At 35.8% G+C, this 22626-nt stretch overlaps 1 protein-coding gene and 1 pseudogene across 2 annotated transcripts; one reads left to right on the plus strand and one right to left on the minus strand.

Moving 5' to 3' along the window:
- Window positions 1-3368: 3368 nt before the first annotated feature.
- On the minus strand, window positions 3369-5050 carry LOC147556597 (uncharacterized). Its single transcript, XM_086657498.1, has 5 exons — window positions 4884-5050; window positions 4509-4683; window positions 4328-4426; window positions 3968-4117; window positions 3369-3871 (listed from the first exon to the last, which is right to left on the minus strand). The coding sequence occupies exons 1-5, from the start codon at window positions 4997-4999 to the stop codon at window positions 3698-3700; spliced, it is 714 nt and encodes a 237-aa protein (XP_086513624.1). The 5' UTR covers window positions 5000-5050; the 3' UTR covers window positions 3369-3697.
- Window positions 5051-17049: 11999 nt separating this feature from the next.
- Window positions 17050-18070, plus strand: LOC147556598 (putative CCR4-associated factor 1 homolog 11 pseudogene; annotated as a pseudogene). Its single transcript, XR_015233483.1, has one exon. The product of XR_015233483.1 is annotated as a putative CCR4-associated factor 1 homolog 11 pseudogene (transcript).
- Window positions 18071-22626: the final 4556 nt, after the last annotated feature.

The raw sequence follows: 22626 nt of genomic DNA on the forward strand, positions 1-22626 counted from the left end.
AATTTCTTCCACTCGGAGATGACCATGTAATAGTAGTCATGTAGATATACCAGATCACTTCGTTGTGGGAGGTTGAAGTGGGGGTGTCTCTTTAAAAATAACAAAGATATACAAGTACACCCTCACCTGGGGCTTGGAAAACGGTCTGCAAACCCACTATCCCAAGGTGATCGCCCGGACCGCGAAGGTCTAACGGGCAGAATAAGCCCGAGTCGGGTTTATCAGCCCGTAAAGGCGGGCTCTAGTGGGCGGAACACGGGCAGAGCCCTTCATCCGACATCTGGTCCTCAAAATCCGAAAATAAAACCCGCGAGCATAGGCTGAGAACTCGTCCGATATTTTCATCACCCCTCCGACTTCTTAGAGTGCCCCTCAATCTCACCCATCAGATTAAGGGTTAGGGAGGGTATAGAAACTAATTTCAGCCTACAACTTCATTACGACTCTAGTTTTTTGAGTTTAAGAGAGAGAGAGTGTGTGTGTGTTCTAGAGAGAGATAAAGAGGATCAAAGAAGCAGTGTTCTATTAAGAGATGCATTACTCTAATCTATAAGGATGTAAAGGGACGAAACCAAAGAAGCAGTAAAGAAAGATAGAAACTAAGCCTCTGTCTTTTGCTTTCTCTCATTCTTGTAGTTTCACCTCTTTTCATTTTCTATTTTATCTTGTCTTCATTAGGATGTGGGAAAATTATAATTAGTTTTGATCTTTAGAGATCTAGATCTATTTTGTAAGGGTCGCGGCTTTGGGGAATAAAAAATTAGTCAATGAAAATTAATTTAGAGGGCATATTCTTCTTTTAATCCAAAAATTGACTTCATCAACCATTGCCCCCTAATTTTCATCTTCTTTCTCTCGTTCTCTCTCTCTCTCACAATCTCTTTCCTCTAGATCTCTCTCTTTCATTGTAGATCACTCTCATCTCTCTCGTTGTAGACATATCTCTCTGTAGGTTAGTTTTTCTTTTTTTCTCTCGAAGTCTTTATCTCTCTTTCTCGCAGCCTCTTCTCGTCATTTCTTTATTGCAGTACGTATAGATCTCTCTGTGGAGATCACAGAGTTCGTGGCCACGAAACGTTTTGCAGCCACGAAACGTTTTGTAGCCACTAAATGGTCAGGGTCACAAAACGACCTAAACAGTGAGAGAGAGAGAGAAAAACAAGGAGATATCGATCAAGAAATAATGATAGATTGAGAGAGAAACAGTAAGAGATCAAGAGACATAGATTGGGAGAGCAATAGAAAGAGATATTAAATTTAATATTATGCATTAAAGTAGAAGAGCACTAATGTTTTAAATTTTTAAACTTAGGTGCTGTTTGTTTTTTTATTTGTGTCTGAATCTGAAATGGTTGAATCTGAAATGGCTGAATTTGAAAGTGCTGAATTGAAATGGCTAAATCTGAATACGAATTAGATGTTTGTTTTTTCAAATCTGAATTAGTAGGTCTGATTTGGATTTTGACGTTTATATCCCTCCCAAATAAAAATATCTCACTTTATCCCTCTTGGCCAAATAAAAGGAACCAAAACCCTAAACCCTTATAATTTAGGGTTTCTTTCTCTCTCTTTCTCCCACTTCCTCTCCCTCACAGTCGCCGACTCTCTCGAAGACCCTCGCCGGATCTCTCTCTCTATCTGACCGAACACCCTCACCGATCTCTCTCCATCTAACAAAACACCTTCGTCGGATCTCTCTCTAGTTGTTGAAGATGGGAGAAGTTCCTTAGGTGTGAAATGGGTTTTATATTTTTGGTTTTTGAAAGGTGGGTATTTGGATTATTCAAGCGATTTGATGTGAGAAACTGCTAGAAATTTGCAAAGGCATGTAAATTCATGTTCTTCTAATGAAAGGTTTGTTTTTTTTTGTATTTGATTTTTAGGTTTAGATGTGTTAAGGAAGTTGGAGAAATTTTGAGTGTAAGGATGAAGTTGATTTTTGTTTTGGTTTTGATTCAAGTTCTTGTGGTTTTGCCGGTGGCCGTCTAGTTGTTTTGATTTCGGTGGTGGTGCTTTTGCCCGTGGTGGTCATCGTGGGTCGGTTGTTTTGTCGGTGGTCCGGTGGATTAGCCGGTGGTGGTGGTCCGGTTTTTTTGTTGGTGGTGGTGGTCTGGTTCTGTTGTCGGTGGTGATGGTCCGTTTCTGTTGTCGGTGGTGATGGTCCGGTTCTGTTGTCGGTGGTGGTGGTCCGGTTGTTTTGTCGGTGGTGCTGGGTGTGGTCCGGTGGGTTTGCCGGTGGTGGTGAAATTCTTGAAAGTGAGGATTTTTTTAATTCACAGGGGTAAAAGCGTCATTAAACATATTTCAGACATTAAGCTTACCTTTCAGACTTGTTTTAAAGTCTGAAAATTATGGACTTTGATTCAGCCAGTTCAGACCTCTAACTCATTCAGATAAAATTTCAGATTTTACTAATTAAAAAAACAAACATATGAAATCTGAATTAGCTACCCTTTCGGATTTCAGATCTGAAAAAAATAAAAAACAAACAGCACCTTAGTGTGGCTATAGGCCCTTCAAATAACAGAGTTCAAGAAAATTCACAGACAGTCCAACAAAAAGAAAGAAAATTCACAGACAACATAAATAAAACAAAAAGCACTAAAAGTAGGGTATTTTTCTCACGAAATCTGAGAAAACTTGTCTCCATCTAGAAAAAAATTATTTTCTCTTCAAAGATGGATCCAATAGGAAATTACAGAACCATGGGTTTATGTATAGACAACTGAATTATAAAAATAACAGAACATCGATTTGAAGTAACTTAGAGAATAAGTAACAGCTTTATAAGTTCAAATATACAACCCAGTAGCTACGAGAAAAAAAGTTCCCAGATAGACCAAATAAAAACACATACAATCCCAAAGATATGTACCTTCCTGAAGCTATTTCTATGCTCATTTAGTCAACTTGCATATAAACTTGCTAATGATGCTAAGATTACTTAAAAAAAACACTAGATAAAATAAGACTTCAATTAGTGTTTATAAACCTCTTTTATCCTTTGAATGTATTGGTATCATATGAAAAACTAGGTATATGGGCAACCGACATTTTTGTCTAGCACATAACATGTCGATTAATACAATCACATGGAACAGTAATAAATTGTGATCACTTACAAAATGGATAATCTAACCAGGAAACAAAAATAACAATTACAAAAAATACACGGCAAAAATACGAGAGTCGAAGAAAAACCAGATCACATGATATAGAACTAAAAGTAGTAACCGAAGAAAAACCAGATCACATGATATAGAACTAAAAGCAGTAACTGAAGAAAAACCAGATCATATGATACAAAACTAAAAGCATATCTAAAGGAATAATCGACGAAAGTATGTATATATATGTATATATAGAGAGAGAGAGAGACCTATGGTTTTGTATTAATAACTGAGTCTAGAGCATAGGTTCAAATAAGATTTAACAACCATTTTCTTACTTGTCAGTGCAAATATTCACCCAACCAAAGTAGTTTATAATCTCTCTTAACAAAAAAAAAAAAAAGTAGTTTATAATCTCTTCGAACCAATACCACACATATGTGCGTGTGTGTGTATATATGTATATACATAATCAACCTAAGTAGTTATACTTTTTTCTCTATCAAAGATAAAAGTGCCTATAAAACTTCTATTTTGGTGGCCCTTGGTTAAACTGGGGCCGAAAGCGCCCCTGCATCAACCTTCCATCAACCTTCCATCAACAGTGCGTTTGAAATTTCAGTATGCTCGTTACATTCAGACAATTGTTCCTCCAAGGTTTCCAGCGGGTCTTTCACCATGAACACCATCATGTTCAAGGACGGCACGCAAGGATAGCCATAATAATGAGGACGCAGTTCAATTAATTTCTCCATCAAACCCTAAAATGGGCAAACATCGACAAAATAAGTCACAAAATATCTCTTACTACAACTAACATGAAAAATCACAACACCCATTTTCCCAATATTATATACCTTGTACTCTGATCTAGCAGAATGTTTGTTTCTTCGTTTTCTACACTTCCCCATAGATTTCATCTTGTCGACAATAAGATGAATAAGAGTAATCTTAACTTGCCAGCTCAAGCGTTTGTCATGCTCTATCTTATGCATAACATGAGGAATCTGCTTTGTCATTAGTCACAAAATAAACGCAATCAAAACTAGAGCATTAACAAAGCATAGTGATACAAGAGAAAGTTAACCCTTCAATCACGGCCCATTGATTTCGTTTTCTCTCGCTTTGAATTTTCGGTGACCTTATATTTTTTTTTCACAAAGATACATAAAATTACAAAAAAAAAGAGTAAATTGAGACAATTACTATATATATACCTTCATTAAGTCCGAAACAGTCTTGTCGAACATTTCAAATTTGGTAGTTACGAAGGATTGAAGTGGTTCTTGTACCTGCTTGAGAATACGAAGCATCTCCTGAAGAGAAATTATTAATACTGAAATTCAAATTCAAATTCAGATTGAGCCACAAAATTATAAGAAGAAATGATTATAAGACCTTTGCCGGCTTAATCAACTTCAGTAAATCTTCCTTTTGGAAATATTGATGAGTAGCTACGAGTAGGCAGAAGTGTGCATCCCCACAGTCAGAAATTACAGAGTCAGGAATAGGTTTATCTATCTTATCTTCTAGCGACTCAGTCCACCCAACCATTTCTTGAGAGATATTAGCCCTAAAAAACACCAATTTAGACATAACAACTAGTAAACAACCTTTCTACCATAAAATCTAACACAAAGAAAAATAGACAAATTGATAATTAGGGCATCAAGTAAACAATAACGAATTCAAGTGGGTAAGATTAAAAAGAAGAAATCTATCGAATAGCACAAAAAGAAAGCAGAAATTGGGAGGAAGATGAAAGCGTTATACCTGCAGGTCTCCAAGAGAGAGACCAAGTCGTTAATCAGCATACTGGTTTTTCTTCTCGCTTCTTTGGTTAGGGTTTGGGAAAAAACATGGGAAGAGTTGTTATGCTTTTTATACATTCCCAAGGAGTTGTTATTGGGAAAGTGCCGACATGAGAGATACTTGTCCTTTTGGTACGGGGATAGCTTTGCCTCCCGCTAAAAATCACGGACGAAAATTGTTTTTTTTTTTTTTTTTTTTTTTTTTGCGAGGGAAAAGATCCATTAAAAACAAAGTTTACAACACTCTTAACAGAGTATTCTGAGAACTAACCGTTATGGACTAAAGTAACAAATAGAACGAAATAAGGGATTATTCTTCAATCGCCAGGGAATGAGCCAGCTGGTTAGAATTACGTGGAGTGAAGTTGATATGCACGTGTCGGTTATGTAGCCTTCCACGTAACTCCTCAATCTCGTCCGTTAAGATCCAAGGGACTTCCAGATCAACGGTGGATAGTAGGTCTACCAAAACCCTACAATCCCCTTCCAATATAAAGTCTTTTAAACCTAATTCGTCTGCCAAGTCCACTCCCGGCCGAAACCCTACTAACTCGCTATGAAGAGGCGATTTTGGTCTGAAAATCATCTTCCTAGATCCGACAATATCTCCACTTGAATTTCTTGCTACCGAAGCTGCTGATGCTCTTTCTTCCTTAAACGAGCCGTCACAATTGATTTTGATTTTTCCGATTGAAGGGGGAATCCAGTTATCTGTTTCAGGGGTTAGAGTAAATGATGATGAAGTAGAATCGGTTAGAGTTGGAATACCTGAGGGTTTCTTTGGTGTTCCACCAGCAACGATGGAGATCGATATCTTGTTGTCAAAAGTGTTTATTATTTCTCATCTTCCACCATTCCCAAATAAGATAAGTGTTAACAAACCAATTTTTCCTGTTTTCTTTATCTAGCAGAAGATGAGTTAGATTTCTTATAACATCTTCTCCCGTCTGTTGCAGATCCATGACCCCAGTAAGGAGTAACAGTTGTTTAAATATCGGACAAGCCCCAAAAAGACGGTTTAAAGTTTCTGGATTACCTGAGTTACATAACAAACAATCTTGAGGTAAATTTTGAATTCTTTTACCTATATTGCTCAGGGTAGCTATACCATTATGTATGATTTTCCATATGAATTGATGAATATTAGGGTTCATCTCTTTAATTTGCCAGAACTTTTTCCATGGGAACACATAAGCCTCTTGATTCAGAATGGGAAAAGTGTTGATCTCTGTGTAATAGGACTTGGTATTAAACTTACCTTTCTCTGTAGGACACCAGATGAGTTTATCCTTTCTAGTATTATTTGGGATAATGATATCCTGAATTGCCTGCACACTTTCTTGATCAAAATGTCTGATTAGAAGTTCATTATTCCAACTATTAGTATTATTGTTGATCAAATCTGCAACCCAATAAATATTATTAGGTAACTCGTTTATGATAATTGGGATCTTGTTCAATAAATTAGGTATCCAAGGGTCTGTTTTAATTTTAACACTAGATCCATCACCTATTTGCCAAATTATATTTTGTCTCATGGTTGTTTTAGTGTGTAACACCGAATGCCAGAAAGGGGAAGAAGATGATGGACTATCTGTAGTCCAAAAGTCGTCATTTTTAAAATATTTCGACTTAAGAAGTTTAACCCAGATGGAATTAGCATTTGTTAATAATCTCCAAGTCATTTTAGCCACTAAAGACTCATTGACTAATTGAAGATTACGAATGCCTAGTCCTCCTTTTTGCTTGGGTGAACAGATTATCTCCCACTTAATGAAATGCATTTTGGTAATGTCCTGAGGATGACCCCACCAAAAGCTCCTCTCTGCCATGTTAAGTTTGTTTATGATGTGCTTAGGAATGATTTGACAGCTAAATGGGTAAGTGCAATATGAAGATAACACTGATTTAATTAGAACAGTTTTACCTGTTTGAGTAATGTATTTCTGCTTCCATCCAGCAAGACATTTTTCAAATTTCTCTAATAACCATTGATGACTCTTTATTCGATTACCTGGCTTGAGAATCAATGCTCCTAGGTACTTTGCCTGATCTGTCATAAGTGGAGCATGTAGTTGGGAGATGAATGAAGATTTGATATTATCCTGAACTCCTTTACTAAAGAAAAGTGAAGATTTGGTGAAATTGACCTTCTGTCCTGAGAATTCTGCATAATTGTGCATCATGTGTAAAATTGAATCTAGATTATGTAAAATAGCTCTCCCAAAGATAATCAGGTCGTCAGCAAATAGCAAATGTGTAATGCTAGGACTGGACTGATTAATCTTATATCCTGTAAACTGATTATTGATTTCATAATGAGAAATAAGGAGAGAGAGAGACTGAGAGGATAGGATAAATATATAGGTAAGGGGACAAAGGGCAACCTTGCCTCAGGCCTCTAGTGGCCTGGAAATCCCCTACTAATTTCTCATTCAATTTGATATTAAATCTAGTAGTAGTAACACAAGACATAATAAGGTTCAAAAGACGGCCGGAAAACCAGTAGCTGTAAGGACCATTTTCAGAAAATCCCAGTTTACTCTATCGTATGCTTTCGTCATATCCATTTTAAGAGCAAAAGCTCCATTTTTGGCTCTAGAGTTACTCATGGAATGTAACAATTCTTGGGTAATAATAATATTATCCATAATCTGTCGGTTGGGAACAAAAGCATTTTGGGTCCACATTACAGATTCCTCAAGGCAAGGTCTAATTCTGTTGGCTATTAATTTAGTGATGAATTTATAGATCGAGTTGCAAAGAGAAATCGGTCTATAATCTGAGGCCAAACTCGGGTGACGACACTTAGGAATTAAAGCCAGTGTAGTGAGATTGAGAGAAGGATCGATAGAACCTGTATGGAAAGCCGATTGGATGTAGTGAGTAAGTTTGTCACCTATAATGTCCCAATGTCGTTGGAAAATGAAGCACGGTAAACCATCTGGCCCCGGGCTTTTTATCGATCCCATTTCCATCACTACGTCTTTAATTTTCTCCTTTGTAGGAACCCTTGAGAAGTGGTCCTGATTATAGTCCGAAATTACCTTATAAGCATTTAAAATCTCGATCGGAGGCGGTCTCACCGGCTCAGCCTGAAATAAATTCTGAAAATGCCCAATAATCTCTGTTGCAATGTCTTCCTCATTAGTCACTGTTTGCCCCGATATAGTCTTTACCTGATGGATATGATTCTTCTGTTTTCTAATTGATGCTGCTAGGTGGAATGCTTTTGTATTTCTATCTCCGTTCTTCACCCAATTTGAACGGGCTCTTTGTTCTGCTTTGGTACGTTGTACTTCCTCTAAATAAATAATTTGCTCCTGAATATTGCTTTCAGAAGACAGTGAAGATTCCGAGGGTGTAAGAGCTTGAATATCAGATAATCTCTTCCTAAGAATAGTTAACCTATTTTTAATCAAACCAAATGCTATTTTACTCCAGAATTGGATAGAATTTTTAATGAGTTGTAATTTTTCCAAGAGATTTCCCGCTTTATTCTCTCATTCAGAGGTGAATATGGAATCGTAGTCCACATGTTTAGTCCAAAAAAGTTCGTACTTAGAGATGGTATTCATGATTCGACCTTGGACTTTTAATTTTAAAAGAATAGGGGCGTGATCACTGTTGTATCTTGGGAGATGAAAAACACCCGATTCCGGAAATTCAAGTAACCAATTTGCGTCACAGAGTACTCTGTCGAGACGTTCTCTAGTTAAATGATGAATCGATTTACTGTTTGGCCAAGTAAATCCTGGTCCATTGTAGCCCAAGTCGACCAGATTTGCATCCGTAATAAACTTCTGAAATTGTGACATGAATGGAATGTTTGATGAACCCCCACTCTTTTCGGTTCTGGTAGTGATAGCATTGAGGTCCCCTATACAAGAAAAAGGATTAACAATAGTACTGATTTTATTTAAAATACTCGACCAAAAACATGCTCTATCCTGAACCCTTGGTGGACCTTATATACATAACATATCCCAAGGGTTAGGATTATTCGAACTAATAATAGTAATATGCATATAATTCCTAGAGTGAGAATGTACTGTTACATCCAGATCCGAAGACCAATGTAATAGTAACCCCCCACTACGACCTATAGACGGCACAGTAAAATATTTAGAAAGATTAAATTTATTAAAACAAGGCAAAGGACTATAATTAGTAATTCTAGTCTCAGAGAGGAAAACCAATGATGGCCGGATTGCTCCTAGGAACTGAGATAAAGTGTCTCTTGTCGGGGTGTTCCCTAGGCCCCGACAATTCCAAGCTAGTGTATTCATAATTCCTTCGGCATTTGGGTTGCCGTGATCCTTTCTTCCACCTCTGACTGTGAAGATGGCCGATTCGTCTTTTTGAATTGTTTTCTCACTCGAACATCTGCCAAAGGCGTATCGTCATCCATGGAACCTCTTTCGTTTGTACTCCTCTGCTTTTCTGAAATATATGGTTCTTGTGATTCAGCGAATAAGGTATTCGAATACACTGCTGTTATCCCTTTAGATGTCTGGATTTTGCTTCTTTTAACCTGACATAGACTAGAAATCAAGTTTCCATAATTAGCACGTATATTTGGATTTTTTGCACATACTATTTCCACTAAATTATCCTTATCATTATCTATGTTCATCTCATTAAATTTAGGAATTAATTCCTGACCAAATGATCCCAATTCTTTGAGAGGGTTCCTGGTTGTAAAGGGAACTTTAAAGGTCTCCGGATATTTTGGAATCATCTCCTTAAGAACACGATTTCTAACTGTCTCAGATAAATTTTGTTTAAGGAGGTCTCCAAAGGCCAAAATAATAGAGCAGAATTTTATATTATGCCCTATATAACCACAATATATGCAGAATCTAGGGAGCTTTTCTACCCTAATTTCGATAGAGACTAGTTTAGTGCTAGAGAGTTTTAGATTAACTCTCTGGGTAAGGGCTTTAGTGATACATAAATTAATCCGAACTCGACCAAAGAGACTCCATTTAATGGCGTCTTCTAGTGTGGTAGGAACGAAATCTCCTAGAGAACCTGCCAATCGGTTAACAATGGTACTATTCAGATGACTAGGCGGAATTCCGTGTAATTGCACCCAAAACCAAACAAAGTCAAAGGAATGATCTTTTGGAGACATTTCCGGTACACATGGTTGGAGAACTATAAGTTCGTCTTGAACTATCCATGGAGAGCTGTCCAAGGCAATATCCAATTTTGTTGCCGTTTGGCTTTATGAGAAATAAGTTGTCTTTCACTTCGGAGATAGTATATTTATTTGGACCATGAATGATTCTTGAGAGTCTGTACATGGCCTGGCCAATATCAACCTTTTTTGGACTCTGAAACCAGATAACTCCTTGTTTGATAAGGTCTAACACACCCGATTGATTATCCCCTCCATCAACAGTAATAGGGGTGATTTCCTCTGTGGTTAAAGCTTCAAACTGTTGAATGAATTGATTCTCAGTTGTATCCATAATAAGAACTAACAAATAAACAGTGATTTGATACGAAAATAGAGACTAAATCTCGACTATTAAGGCCCCTTTAGAGCGACGAATGAGAAGATTTAGGATTTCTAATTGAAATCCAAATCGAGCAGTTTGAATTTAGAGGCGGAGAACCGCCAGTAACTGAATAGAATTGAAAATAACTGACAAAAGATGAAAACTAACTGCCTACAAAAAAGGAGGAACAACCAATCTTAGTGGTTCCGATAATAACTGCCTATCTAAGTGAGATTTCTCCGCCCGAGAGCAAATATTACTTACGGACGAAAATTGCTATCAGCAGACAGTTCTGCAAGTAGCGCCCCAAACAAATTCCATGAGGGTGTGTTTGATATCTCCTATTATTCCGTGGAAATAAAAGAATTTCCATGAAAATAGGTATTTCCACCGTTTGATACAAATTCCATAACTTTAATTTCCTACGGAATCTATTTCAATGAAATAGTCCACTTTTAATTCCTTGCTCCCCCCTCGAAATTAGTTTCCGTGGAAAGTCGAAAATCAAAAAAATATATATTTTAATACATTTGGATGCTCGGAACCTAATATTTATCTCCATATATGTCAAAATGACATTTTTACCCATAAATTTAGCAAAACAAACTTCTACTTATACATTGGGCAAATGACATTTTTGTCCTTCTTAACAGACGGCATCTGTACAAAGTTGTCAAAATGACATTTTTACCCTCGTATAATATCAAAATGACATTTTTACCCTTATGTGGTTTGAATGACATTCTACCTTTATCGTGTGAAACTGACATGTCTACACTTTTACATTAAAATATCAATTTTACCATTTTATATTAGTAAAATCTCTTTTTTATCCATGCGTTGTCCAATTTATATTTTTATCTTGTTTTAATCACATCTTGACATTCTTACTCTTAACTTAGCAAAGTGACATAAGATTAAATAATTTTACAAAACATAGGGGTAAAAATATGATTTTGAAAATACAATGGTAAAAATGTAATTTAGACAACATAAGGATGAAAATGTACTTTTGGCAACATAGAAGTTAAAAAAATTTTATTTTGACTACATAAAGAGTAAATAAAAACTCTTAATTGAATATTATATTCGTAGAAGTTAGTTGTCAACCCAATAACAGAATTCGTAATTCCACGGAATAATAAATGACTACCAAATGAAAGAACTCTTATTTCTACGGAATAAATTTCGTGGAAGACTTTCCATGGAACTCTTTTATTTCCGTGGAATTATTTCCCTGATATCAAACACAACCTTTTTTTCTTCGAAATTGACTGCGAGATACATCAAAGATGTGATAAGCACAGAAACTGTCAGATTAAACAAGAACAGGCCTAAAGCCCAACTAAACTATGGCCTAAAGCCCAACTAACTATGGCCTAAAACTCATCTACATTATTTATGCCCTAATAATCTCAAATTCAATAATGTAGAGATTCCACCTCCTCTAGCCATCAAACCCGAGACCTCGAGGGACCTTTGGAGTAAAATGACCTTTAGTTGTACATTCAAAATCGCATTTTTAAGAAAACTATTGTAAATTGATCTTTGGAGAAGACTTCCGCCAATGTCAAACTCGACGAAATTAAGACCATTAATTTAAAATAACTTTTCGATAGATATACAGATATTTACTTTCTAATTTTACAGGCTAACTTAGTTGTCCAAATCGCATTTTTAAAACAAATCGAGTAAAATGATCTTTGGAGAGACATTTTGTCGATCTCGAAATCGCACGTAGTTCGGACTATTGCTATAAAATGATTTTTCTATCAATGTCAATATATTCACCATGTAATTTTAAGAGCTAATTTCATCTCTAATACATACAAAATCGCATTTTAAAGAAAACACGTATAAAATGACCTTTGAAGAGAAGTTTCACCAATTGCGAAATCGCACGAAATTCAGACCATTCATGTAAAATGATTTTGATATCAATATTCATTTTCTTCACCATGTAACTTAAAAGGGTCATTCCATTGCTTAGGCATTTATAATACAATTTTTAAGAAAACTCGTGTAAAATAACCTTGGGAGAGAAATTTCGCCGATATCGAAATCAGATGAAATGTGGATCTTTCATGTACACTGACTTTTTGATAGATATACATATCCTAACCTTGTAATTTTACAGGCTAACTACATTGCGTAGACATCCAAAATCGCATGTTAAAGAAAACTCGTGTAAAATGACCTTTGGAGAGAAATTTTGACGATCTCGAAATCGCACGAAGTTCAGACTATTCCTATAAATGATTTTTCTATCCATAAACATGTATTATACCATATAATTTTAAGCGATAATTTCATTGCTTATACATTCAAAATCGCATTTTGAAGATAACACGTTTAAAATTACCCATAGAGAGAAGTTTCACAAATCTCGAAATAGCACGAAATTGGAACCATTCATGTAAATGATTTTTATATAAATACCCATTTCTTCACCATGTAGTTTCAAGGGGTAATTCCATTGCTTAGACATCCAAACCCGCATTTTGAAGAAAACTCGTGTAAAATGACCTTTGGAGAGAAACTCCGTTGATCTCGAAATCACATGAAATTCGGACTGTTCATGTAAAATGACTGTTCGATAGACATACATATCTTAACCTTGTAATTTTAAAGGCTAATTACATTGTGTAAACATCCAAAATCGCAATTTAAAGAAAACTCGTGTAAAATAATCTTTGGAGAGAAATTTTACGATCTCGAAATCGCACTAAGTTCCGACTATTTCTACAAAATTATTTTTTATCAATATCCATATATTCATTATGTAATTTTAAGCGATAAATTCCATTTCATATACATTCAAAATCACAATTTAAAGAAAATACGTGTAAAATGACTTTTAGAGAGAAATTTCACTAATCTCAAAGTCGCGCGAAATTCTAACCATTCATGTAAATTATTTTGATACCAATACCCGTATCTTCACCATGTAATTTTAAGGGGTAATTCCATTGCTTAGACATCCAAAATCGCATTTTGATGAAAACTCGTCTAAAATGACCTCTGGGGAGAAATTTCGCCGATATCGAAATCAGATGAAATTTTGATCATTCATGTCAAATGAATTTTCGATAGATATACATATCTTATCCTTGTAATTTTACAAGATAATTACATTCCGTAGACATCCAAAATCGCATTTTAAAGAAAACTCGTGTAAAATGACCTTTGGAGAGAAATTTTGACGATCTCTAAATGGCACGAAGTTCTGACTATTCCTATAAAATGATTTTTCTATCAATAAACATGTATTCACCATGTAATTTTAAGCGAGGAATTCTCATGCTTATACATTCAAAATCGCAGTTTAAAGAAAACACGTGTAAAATGACATGTAGAGAGAAATTTCACTAATCTCAAAATCGCACGAAATTCGAACCATTCATGTAAATGATTTTTATATAAATACACATATTTTTGCCATGTAATTTCAAGAGGTAATTCCATTGCTTAAACACTCGAAATCGCATTTTGAAGAAAACTCGTGTAAAATGACCTTTGGAGAGAAATTTCGCCGATCTCGAAATTGCATGAAATTCGGGTTGTTCATGTAAAATAACCTATTCGATCAATATCTGTTTATTCACCATGTAAATTTTGTCGATCTTGAAATAGCACGAAATTTAGACCATTCCTATAGAATGATTTTTCTATCAATATCCATTTATTCACTATACATTCAAAATCGCATTTTTATGAAAACAAATGTAAAATGACTTTTGGACATAACTTTAGTTGATCTCGAAATCAACAAAATTCAGACCATTCATGTAAAATCACTTTTCAATTTATTTACATATCTTCACCTTATAATGTTACGGTCTAATTCCATTGCTTATACATTCAAAATCATATTTTAAAGAAACTTATGTAAAATTACCTTTGGAGAGAACTTCCACCGATCTCGAAATGCACGCAATTCAGACCATTAATGTAAAATGAATTTTCGGTAGATATACATATGCTCCTGCTCTTGCGCCTGAGTGAAGGAGATGTCCTTCGACCAATGATGGAATGCGAGCAATTTGTCAGACAGGACAATTGATGAAGAAGATCATCAAGTCTTGATGATTTAGGGATCGTAGTGTTTGGCTAGAAACCAACTACGATCGTCGAATCGCAAAGCGACTCGCGGCTAACTTCGTTTGGATCTTACAACGGGTTACACAAAGAGTGTCAACTTGATCGGAATATATGACTAGAGGGATGAGACATATATACATGGGTCATACCAATAAGATTTGTCCAAAGGCCTAAACGAAGTTTAGGCAAAGATAATACAAATGGCCCGAGTGGGGATTTTTGGGACTGGGCACCAAAGAGATGTTTTGGGCCCAAAAGAGGGGACCACCGTGCCTGGCCACTTAACAATCCTCACAGCAAGAAATTAAGTGTGCCTTTAGCGGGTACTTGATTTCCCTTTAGTGGAAGTTCTTCTTCTTCCTTATTCTTTCAACAGCATCCATCACCGTGAAAACCAAATTGGAGCTTTTGTCTTTCTAGGAATTTGACACAGAACAACAAGCATATTGGGAAGGCAATGGCGTTAAGTTTTGGTTTCTGGTTGGAGCATGGTTCAATCAACCTGAGCCCCATGTAAAATATGGTCGGAAATTCATCAAACTAATTCACCCGTCTCCCTCCATGTCCTCCGGATCTTCGCGCATTATAGTGTATTCGCCGGTTGGCTTGGCCATTCAACCCTCTCTTTTCCTTCTTCTTACTAGAAATCACAATTAATCAGTGGTTTATTTCAGCTTTTTATATCTCTAATGGCTCTTTCTCTTTCTATAAATTTCAAGCTCCAACTGCCTTAATTTTTGCTCAAATTGCAACGGGGATTCTTGTCCTAAGGATAAACCTTTTTCGTCAAGATCGTTTCCTTACAGCAGCTGAATCACCGTCAGCTACTCCATCGCCGATATCTTGATCAAATTCGGCACTTACTCTTCGGGCACGAGTCAGGATTGAGAGAGATTTATTGAATTTTTCTATTGTCTTTCTCTGATTTGAGAAAAACAATACTTCCATCTTCAGCCACAGTCTACAAGAGAAGGGAACCCTAACCCGGGGTCTACTTTTTCTTTCCCATACCGAACTGATTGGGGGCAACTGGTTGTAAAAGACAACTCATTTCCACTTACGACAGTCATCTAAAGAAAATAATACCTTCATCATAATGCTTTAAGGAAGAACCCATGTTTTTTTTGTGGTTAATTCGGTTAATGAATTGAAGAGCAAGATTCAAAAAGTTGAATTGTTACAGATTTTGCTGGAGTCATGCCCTCCTTCTAGCGCTAATTGCTAATATCGGAATTTGGCTTTTCGGTTATCAGTCAGAGAATAGATACCTTGATGCTGGATCGTTCGATTGAGTGATGCTCCGTCTGGATGAACGATGCTCCGTCTTTTAGTTCCCGTTCCTCACTCCTGGAAACCTAGGGGAAAACCTACAACGAGTTCGGAAACCTATTGAGTGCTGAGTGGTCATTGTGAAACGTATTGAGCTTAACTTAGTGAAGGTGATGTGATGCCCTTTTATAGGATGATTTAGACCGATTGTGATAGATAGTGAGGTTGAGGCGGTTGAAATCCACTGTCTTGTATTGAAACTAATATTTGTAGTTAGGGGTTCATTTTGAGTTTATCTCGTACCTAGGATAATTAGAAGTTCCTCTATTCAAGTATCATTAGTAGATATCATGTCGAGTCGATAGATTTTGGAAGAGATATTTCCTCCTTTGAGGCTATTGATGCCCAAGTTAATTAAACACTTAAGACCATAGCTGACTGAGGCAGAACTGGTATGCGAAGCAAAGCGAAGCAGGGCTCATGTCGGTTTTGCATTTCGGATTTAGAAAGAGAGAGTCGGTGAGGCGGTGGGATTGGGGTTTTAGTGGATATATAAACTAAAACTTTAGGAGATAGTTGTGTCGAATTTTCCCGAATTTCTTGTGTAACTTGTTTACTTATCATAGTGGAAATCTTCGCACCATTGTCGCCGTGGAGTAGGTCTCACCAACCGAACCGTAAATCTCTTTTGTTCTGTGTGATTATTCTTTATTTACTGTTGCTACTTAATTTCGTCATACTAAATTGGTATCAGAATCTTGGTTGTGATGTTTCTGTAATGGCGAAATACAAGATAGAGAAGTTTGATGGAAGTAATGATTTTAATTATTATTGAAGATAAAATCAAATAAATGACTTTGTTTAATTCAATATGATTTCGCAAATTATTGCTATTTGGACACATTAGTGCGATCGACGGAGTGTTATTGGCTAATCAATTCTAACGTTTTGCATCGAGATGCATAAAACTACAGATTGGATCCTAGCCGTTTAACAAATTTTACCACGATTCATAAAATCAATCTTACCCGTTAAACAATTTTACCACAAAGATAGATGTGAGTTGTAACTTGTTTAGCAAGTAATAGAGTTTTACTAAATTGAAGAAACCTAGATAAGATACAGACTCTAATACGGAGTAATATTTAACGGTTGCATGTCCGCGTGGGTACATCGAACGGTGGTAATAGTCCCAAGTCATCTCAATTTCGGTTACAAAAAGATTTCCTAGTTTTATTAAAACTAGGAACTTTCCCTTTCTTTATACGGAGTATATATTTAGAATTAGTTCTCTTCACCTCTCGTAGTCTAATGGAAAAACTTAAAAGTATAGAGAGAGAAAATACTGAAATTTTCTTGAGAAGAATCATGGGGAACCCTAAACCCATACAAGTAATTCATGTCTACTCTCATAATCTTCAAGCTGAGATTTCTCGAATCAGTTCTCAGATTCCCTATTACTCATTCGTTTCTATGGATACTGAATTCCCTGGGGTTGTTTATCGTCTTCCTGATAAAACCCTAATTCGAAGTCTTCGTCCGTTTGAGCATTATAGTTTTCTAAAAGCCAATGTTGATGCTTTGAAGCTAATTCAAATTGGTCTCACACTTTCTGATGGCAATGGGAATCTTCCTGATTTTGGAACTAACAATTGTTTCATCTGGGAATTCAATTTTTGTGATTTTGATATCAATCGAGACAAATTTGCTCCAGCTTCCATTGAACTTCTTAAGAATCAGGGGATTGATTTCAAGAAAAACAAGGAGAATGGTATTCAATCTGCTGTATTTGCTCAATTACTCAAACAATCTGGACTCCTTCAAAACAATTCAGTAACATGGATTACTTTTCACAGTGCTTATGATTTTGGGTATCTGATTAAGATTTTGACTGGAAACCTCCTTCCCGATCAACTCGATGACTTTATGAGATTGGTTTATTGTATTTTTGGTATTAGGGTTTATGATATCAAACATATAATGAAATTCTGCAACACTTTATACGGGGGATTGGAACGGGTTGCTAAAACCCTAGAAGTTAATCGTGAAGTGGGGAAGCATCACCAAGCTGGATCTGACAGTTTGTTGACATTGAAGGCCTTCATGAAAATCAAGGAGAAATTTTTCGGTGGGAAGAACTTTTATGAAAGGTACAGAGGAGTTCTCTCTGGTCTTGAAGTGAATTGAACAATTAGGAACATGAATAATCCCATTTGTGAAAAACTCTTTTGATTAGTGGTTATTAATGAAATTTAATTAGTTTCCCTTTTTACTTTTATTTGGCATTATACTTTATTTTCCGTATTATGTTTTGATTACATCATGATAGTTTACAATTATATGTTATAATTTTTGAAACTTGACATCCCCTGCAATGTTGAATATTAAAAAAAACCCTAAACTACTAAAACATTAGAGCTTCGAATGATGTAGCTAACCTAAGGAATAATCAAATAATATCTTAATTGGTTGTGGTGCGATAACGCGAAGGGACGGTCCTATACAACTTGACGGAAAACCCTTGTTTCTTGAAAAGACGGCGTGTTTTTTTTTTCCCTGAAAACAGAGCTGATTGGGCTCTCTTTAGGTTTTTCTGTCGGATAATTTAGCATTATTGATAGGAAAGTAATGGATCGAACCTAAGGTTTATTTTCTGTGTTTTTGTTTTTCCCCTTTTTTGTATCTTTTTTAAGAGCAACAGGGTTAGGCATTATCAGCTTGAGGTGATTTTGAGCAGTGATATTGTTGTATAGAACATACTATATCGGCGCAGCTCTCTGGCGCCTTCTTTAATCAATATGTGCCACATTTGCAGTCGGAGAGCTCAAAATCAGGCCCTTAACAAGGTAATGTTTTCCATCTTCCAGTTATGTTCGTCACTCGTTAATACCTTCCAAATATTATGTAGATCAGTAGTTTGTTGGTCGCGCTGTTTTTGAAGACATCCATGCACTAATTCAAGAACTCTTGACTGTTGGCCAAAAAATTGTTTCTGGATTCGGTGTCAAGTTACGGATTCATAAATCATTGGTTCTATGAATTTCGATTTCCTTACCCACGTTTCGTCTTAGACATGAATTCTTCTTCATGAACTTAATCCTTAGATTATGCTATACGACCCATATCTCGTATGCATATCTTAGTCTGCACCACTTTCGAAACCGTCCTGTTTAACTTCGTCTAGCTTTTAAGCTCGCCTTCATACTTTCTAAAGCTACTCATTATCCATGTTATTTCTTCATTCTCCAATTCAGACAAAGTCACATAGCGTAATTGTGGTTTGCGAGCTCAGGTCTAGACTCTAGAGGTTGAGAAACAATTCTTCCCCTACAAAAATTTCACCTTAAATTTATGCAACTCTCTCTTTTCTTGTAAGAATTCGTGTAGGATACGATACCCTTTTCTAGTTTAGTTACTACTATTTCGCTATGAAAAATTCATAAAACAATATATGCTTAAAGAATGCTTAACGATCAAAGTATTCCTGTCTAAGTAAGTAGCTCGTTCAACTTCTACTGCTGAACTTTTAAGTAGCTGGAAAACCTATATATATATACACTATCTCCCTAGAGCTGAACTCTTCTGGTAGTGATTACAGAAAACAGGTTATCAAGGGTTGGTCAATTTTTGTTTAGCAGATCTTAAACTATGATTGATATTGGCCATATCCATCTAGGAATCCATGGAACTTTAAGTTCTTAGTCTTAGGATTTTGTTTAGTTGGTCACTTTAGTTATCAGCTTCAGGGCGAACTTTGAGTTTGGGAGACCGTGATTTGCTGGTTTTGTCTAATTAGGTGCATCTTTGGTTTCACGTAAGTAGGCGAGTATTTCGGTGTTGTCTGAGTAGGTGTGTGTCTTGACTACGTCTGAGTAAGTCTATTTCTTGAAGTCCATCTGACTAAGCACATCTTATGGTTCTGTCTGATAAAGCGTGTCTTCTATCTTCTTAGCTCTAACTGCATATGTGCTATCTCAAACTCTCACGTCCGATATCCTTCCACTCTTTATTGAAAGCAGAGCATCCTGTTAGACTTCTGTCGTAGGGACTGATAAGATTTTAGATATCCTCGTTCACGGCCTAACAGGATGCTCTGCTTTCTCGCAATGATCATCTTCGTTCTTTTTTTCTGCCAATATTGTGATGATTAATTCTCCTCCTGGAAACTTCAAATTCTAATCAGCATCTCACGCAGTTGATGCTTATGGCTTTTGGGTTTGTTTGTAGATTGGTGTTCTATCTTTGTTGTCAAAGGATTAAGTTCTCATATTTTCGGTTATAGGTTATTAATAAATTGTATATTCCACAAGAAACTGTAACAAGCTTCATTCATCATTGATGGCAATCTTGTATAATGTTTTATTCCAACGAAATCTTCTTATGCCGGAATTATATTTTGAATTTAGTACCGTTTAACTACGTTTGAGTAGGTGTGCCCCATTGACTACGTTTGAGTATCTCTTCAAGTACGTCTTACTAGCCGCCGACTAGACACATCTTTTGGTTCCGTATGAGTAGGAACATATCTTCCGGTTCGTTGATTAAGCACGTCTTCTATCTTCTTAGTGTTAACTGTGCGATATCTCAAACTCCCACATCTGATATCCTTCCACTCTTTATCGTAAGTTAGAGTAAACATCTTTTTTATCGTAAGTTAGAGTAAACATCTTTTGTAGAAACATTTATTTCTAAACCTCAGAGTTTTGTTGCACTGACTGGTAAGCTTTTATATGTCCTCTTGCGCAGCCTAACACGGTGCTCTGCTTTCCTGCAATGACCTGACTTAGTTCTTTCTTCTGCCAATATTGTAATGATTTCTCTTCTTGGAAACTTCAAATTTTAAGGAACAACTCTTGCACTAGATACTTTTCACTCTTGTGATGGCTTTTGGGTTCGGCCATTGTTGATTCGTTTTCTAATTTGTTTACATTTTCAAAAAAAAGAGGTTTCGAGAAATAATGGTTGTTGTTCAAAAATTAATTTTTGGGAAAAGTGGTTAAAAAAAAAAAACTGGTTTTTGGAAATAGTTTCTCCAATGCTTTTTCGAAAGAAGTTTTTTTTTTTTAAAAATAAAATAATTATAAATCATCGGATTCTTATTACTTATTATACAAAAAAAATCATTTGGATTCACGAATTCATTGGTTTATGGTTCCTGTAAATTTTTAAATGCCCTCATTGCCTAACTGCAAGGTCGTTTGGTGGGCAGTGCGGGCAGGGCGCTCCCAGTGGGACCCCCACCACACGGGGCCACACTGTTTTCTTAAATTTTATAAAAATAAATGGAAATTCAAAGTGAAAACGTTGATTTTGTTTCCCTTCATTTCACTTTAACACGTGGGGCCCAAATTTCTTTCTCCACTTTACTTTATTTTTTTATTTTTTTAGAATTCGACTACTATTTACGTTACTAGTTACGAGTCATTGATCCATCATGAAGATGTAATAAGCACGATAAATTTTGATGGCAAATTGTTTCCACCAAGACTCTATCTCACTACTTCATAGACTTAAAAGGGGTGTTCAACCGTTGCACTAAAGGGTGGTGGGCTTATTTGAATCCCACTTTTTTCTCTCTAATCACAATATTTTCTCTCTCTCAATTTTAAACATTCCATAAATTTCTAATTATCTTTTAGTCTCTTCCTACCTATTACTTATTCTCTTTTTATGTTATAAATTATTTCTCTAACCTAATCTATAATTTATTCTCTCTCTACGGTAAAAAGGTTAGGCTTTACCTAATACTTATTAGTATAATGAAACAACTCACTTAGTTACCCAATACTTAAAAATTGTCACGTCATTCCGGCAATATATTTCGTCAAAAATGTTTCGTGAATGTAACATTACCGAATGAAAAGGGTAATTTCATTTTTTGCCCCCTTCGTTCTAATTTTTATTTTGTACTTTATATTTAATAGTCACCCCTTTTCTCAAGAATCTACTCTTTGACTGTATATAAATTTTTATTTTGCATAGTTGCTCTCATTTGAATTGTCCTTTATTTTATCTCCTTAGCTCCATTCTTTCTCTTTCCTCATTTATATTTCGTCTTTATTCTCAACTTCAATACTACAATGAAAGTTCTTTTTTCTTTCTTCTCTCTAATAAATAAGAAAGAAAATCTCCACAAAAACAAAACAAGAAATAAAAGAAAATAAGAGGATACATATCTTATTATTTTTTTTTGTTAAAGGATACATACCTTCTTCTTGGTTTTTTTTTTGTTGAAGAACCTTCTTCTTGGTTGACCATTGGCAAAGATTTTCTTCTGTTATAGGTCAACAAAGAAAATAAGTCTGTATCATTCTTTTTTCATCTTTCCCTTCTTCTCTATCTCCTTATTTCCTTCCTTTTTCTCTTCCCCCTCTTTTTCTTGCTAACACTTTGATGCAAATCTTTCTCATTTGTAGGAACCTTGACGACGAGATATTGAGATTGAGAAAGATATAAAAAGAAGAAGAAGAGAAACAACAGTAAAAAGGTAACGAAGAAGGAGACAAAAAACTTTGGACGAGAAAGGAGAAATGGAGATATATAAGAAAATTTTCTCTTCTTTATGCTGACACGCAGGGAATATAGTGACACACATAGACTCGTGTTTTTCTCTATCTCATATTTTTTCTATGTGCATTTTTGTATTTGAAAGAACAAAATGAGCTCTAGTCGTGGAGGTCCACTAAAATCGAAGTTAAAGTTAGAGATGAGTTTGGAGAGTTAAAAGAAAGGGTTATTTCCCTAATGGCCCCCTACTTTGTGACCAGCTTCCCGCCTGGCCCCCTACTTTACAAGAAATACCCATATGGCCCCCTAAAACCGTTAACT

This window comes from Eschscholzia californica, unplaced genomic scaffold, assembly GCF_041429995.1.
Source record: "Eschscholzia californica isolate CP2 unplaced genomic scaffold, dmEscCali1.0.p SCAF_2, whole genome shotgun sequence".
Taxonomy (NCBI): Eukaryota; Viridiplantae; Streptophyta; class Magnoliopsida; order Ranunculales; family Papaveraceae; genus Eschscholzia; species Eschscholzia californica.

What these genes read in the sequence shown, in the direction of transcription:
- LOC147556597 (XM_086657498.1), bottom strand. Translation starts at nt 4,999, where the DNA reads ATGTATAAAAAGCATAACAACTCTTCCCATGTTTTTTCCCAAACCCTA. An exon ending in TCTCTCTTGGAGACCTGCAG is followed by an intron (nt 4,684 to 4,883) that starts GTATAACGCTTT and finishes GGTGTTTTTTAG; the next exon opens with GGCTAATATCTCTCAAGAAA. An exon ending in CTGTTTCGGACTTAATGAAG is followed by an intron (nt 4,118 to 4,327) that starts GTATATATATAG and finishes ATGACAAAGCAG; the next exon opens with ATTCCTCATGTTATGCATAA.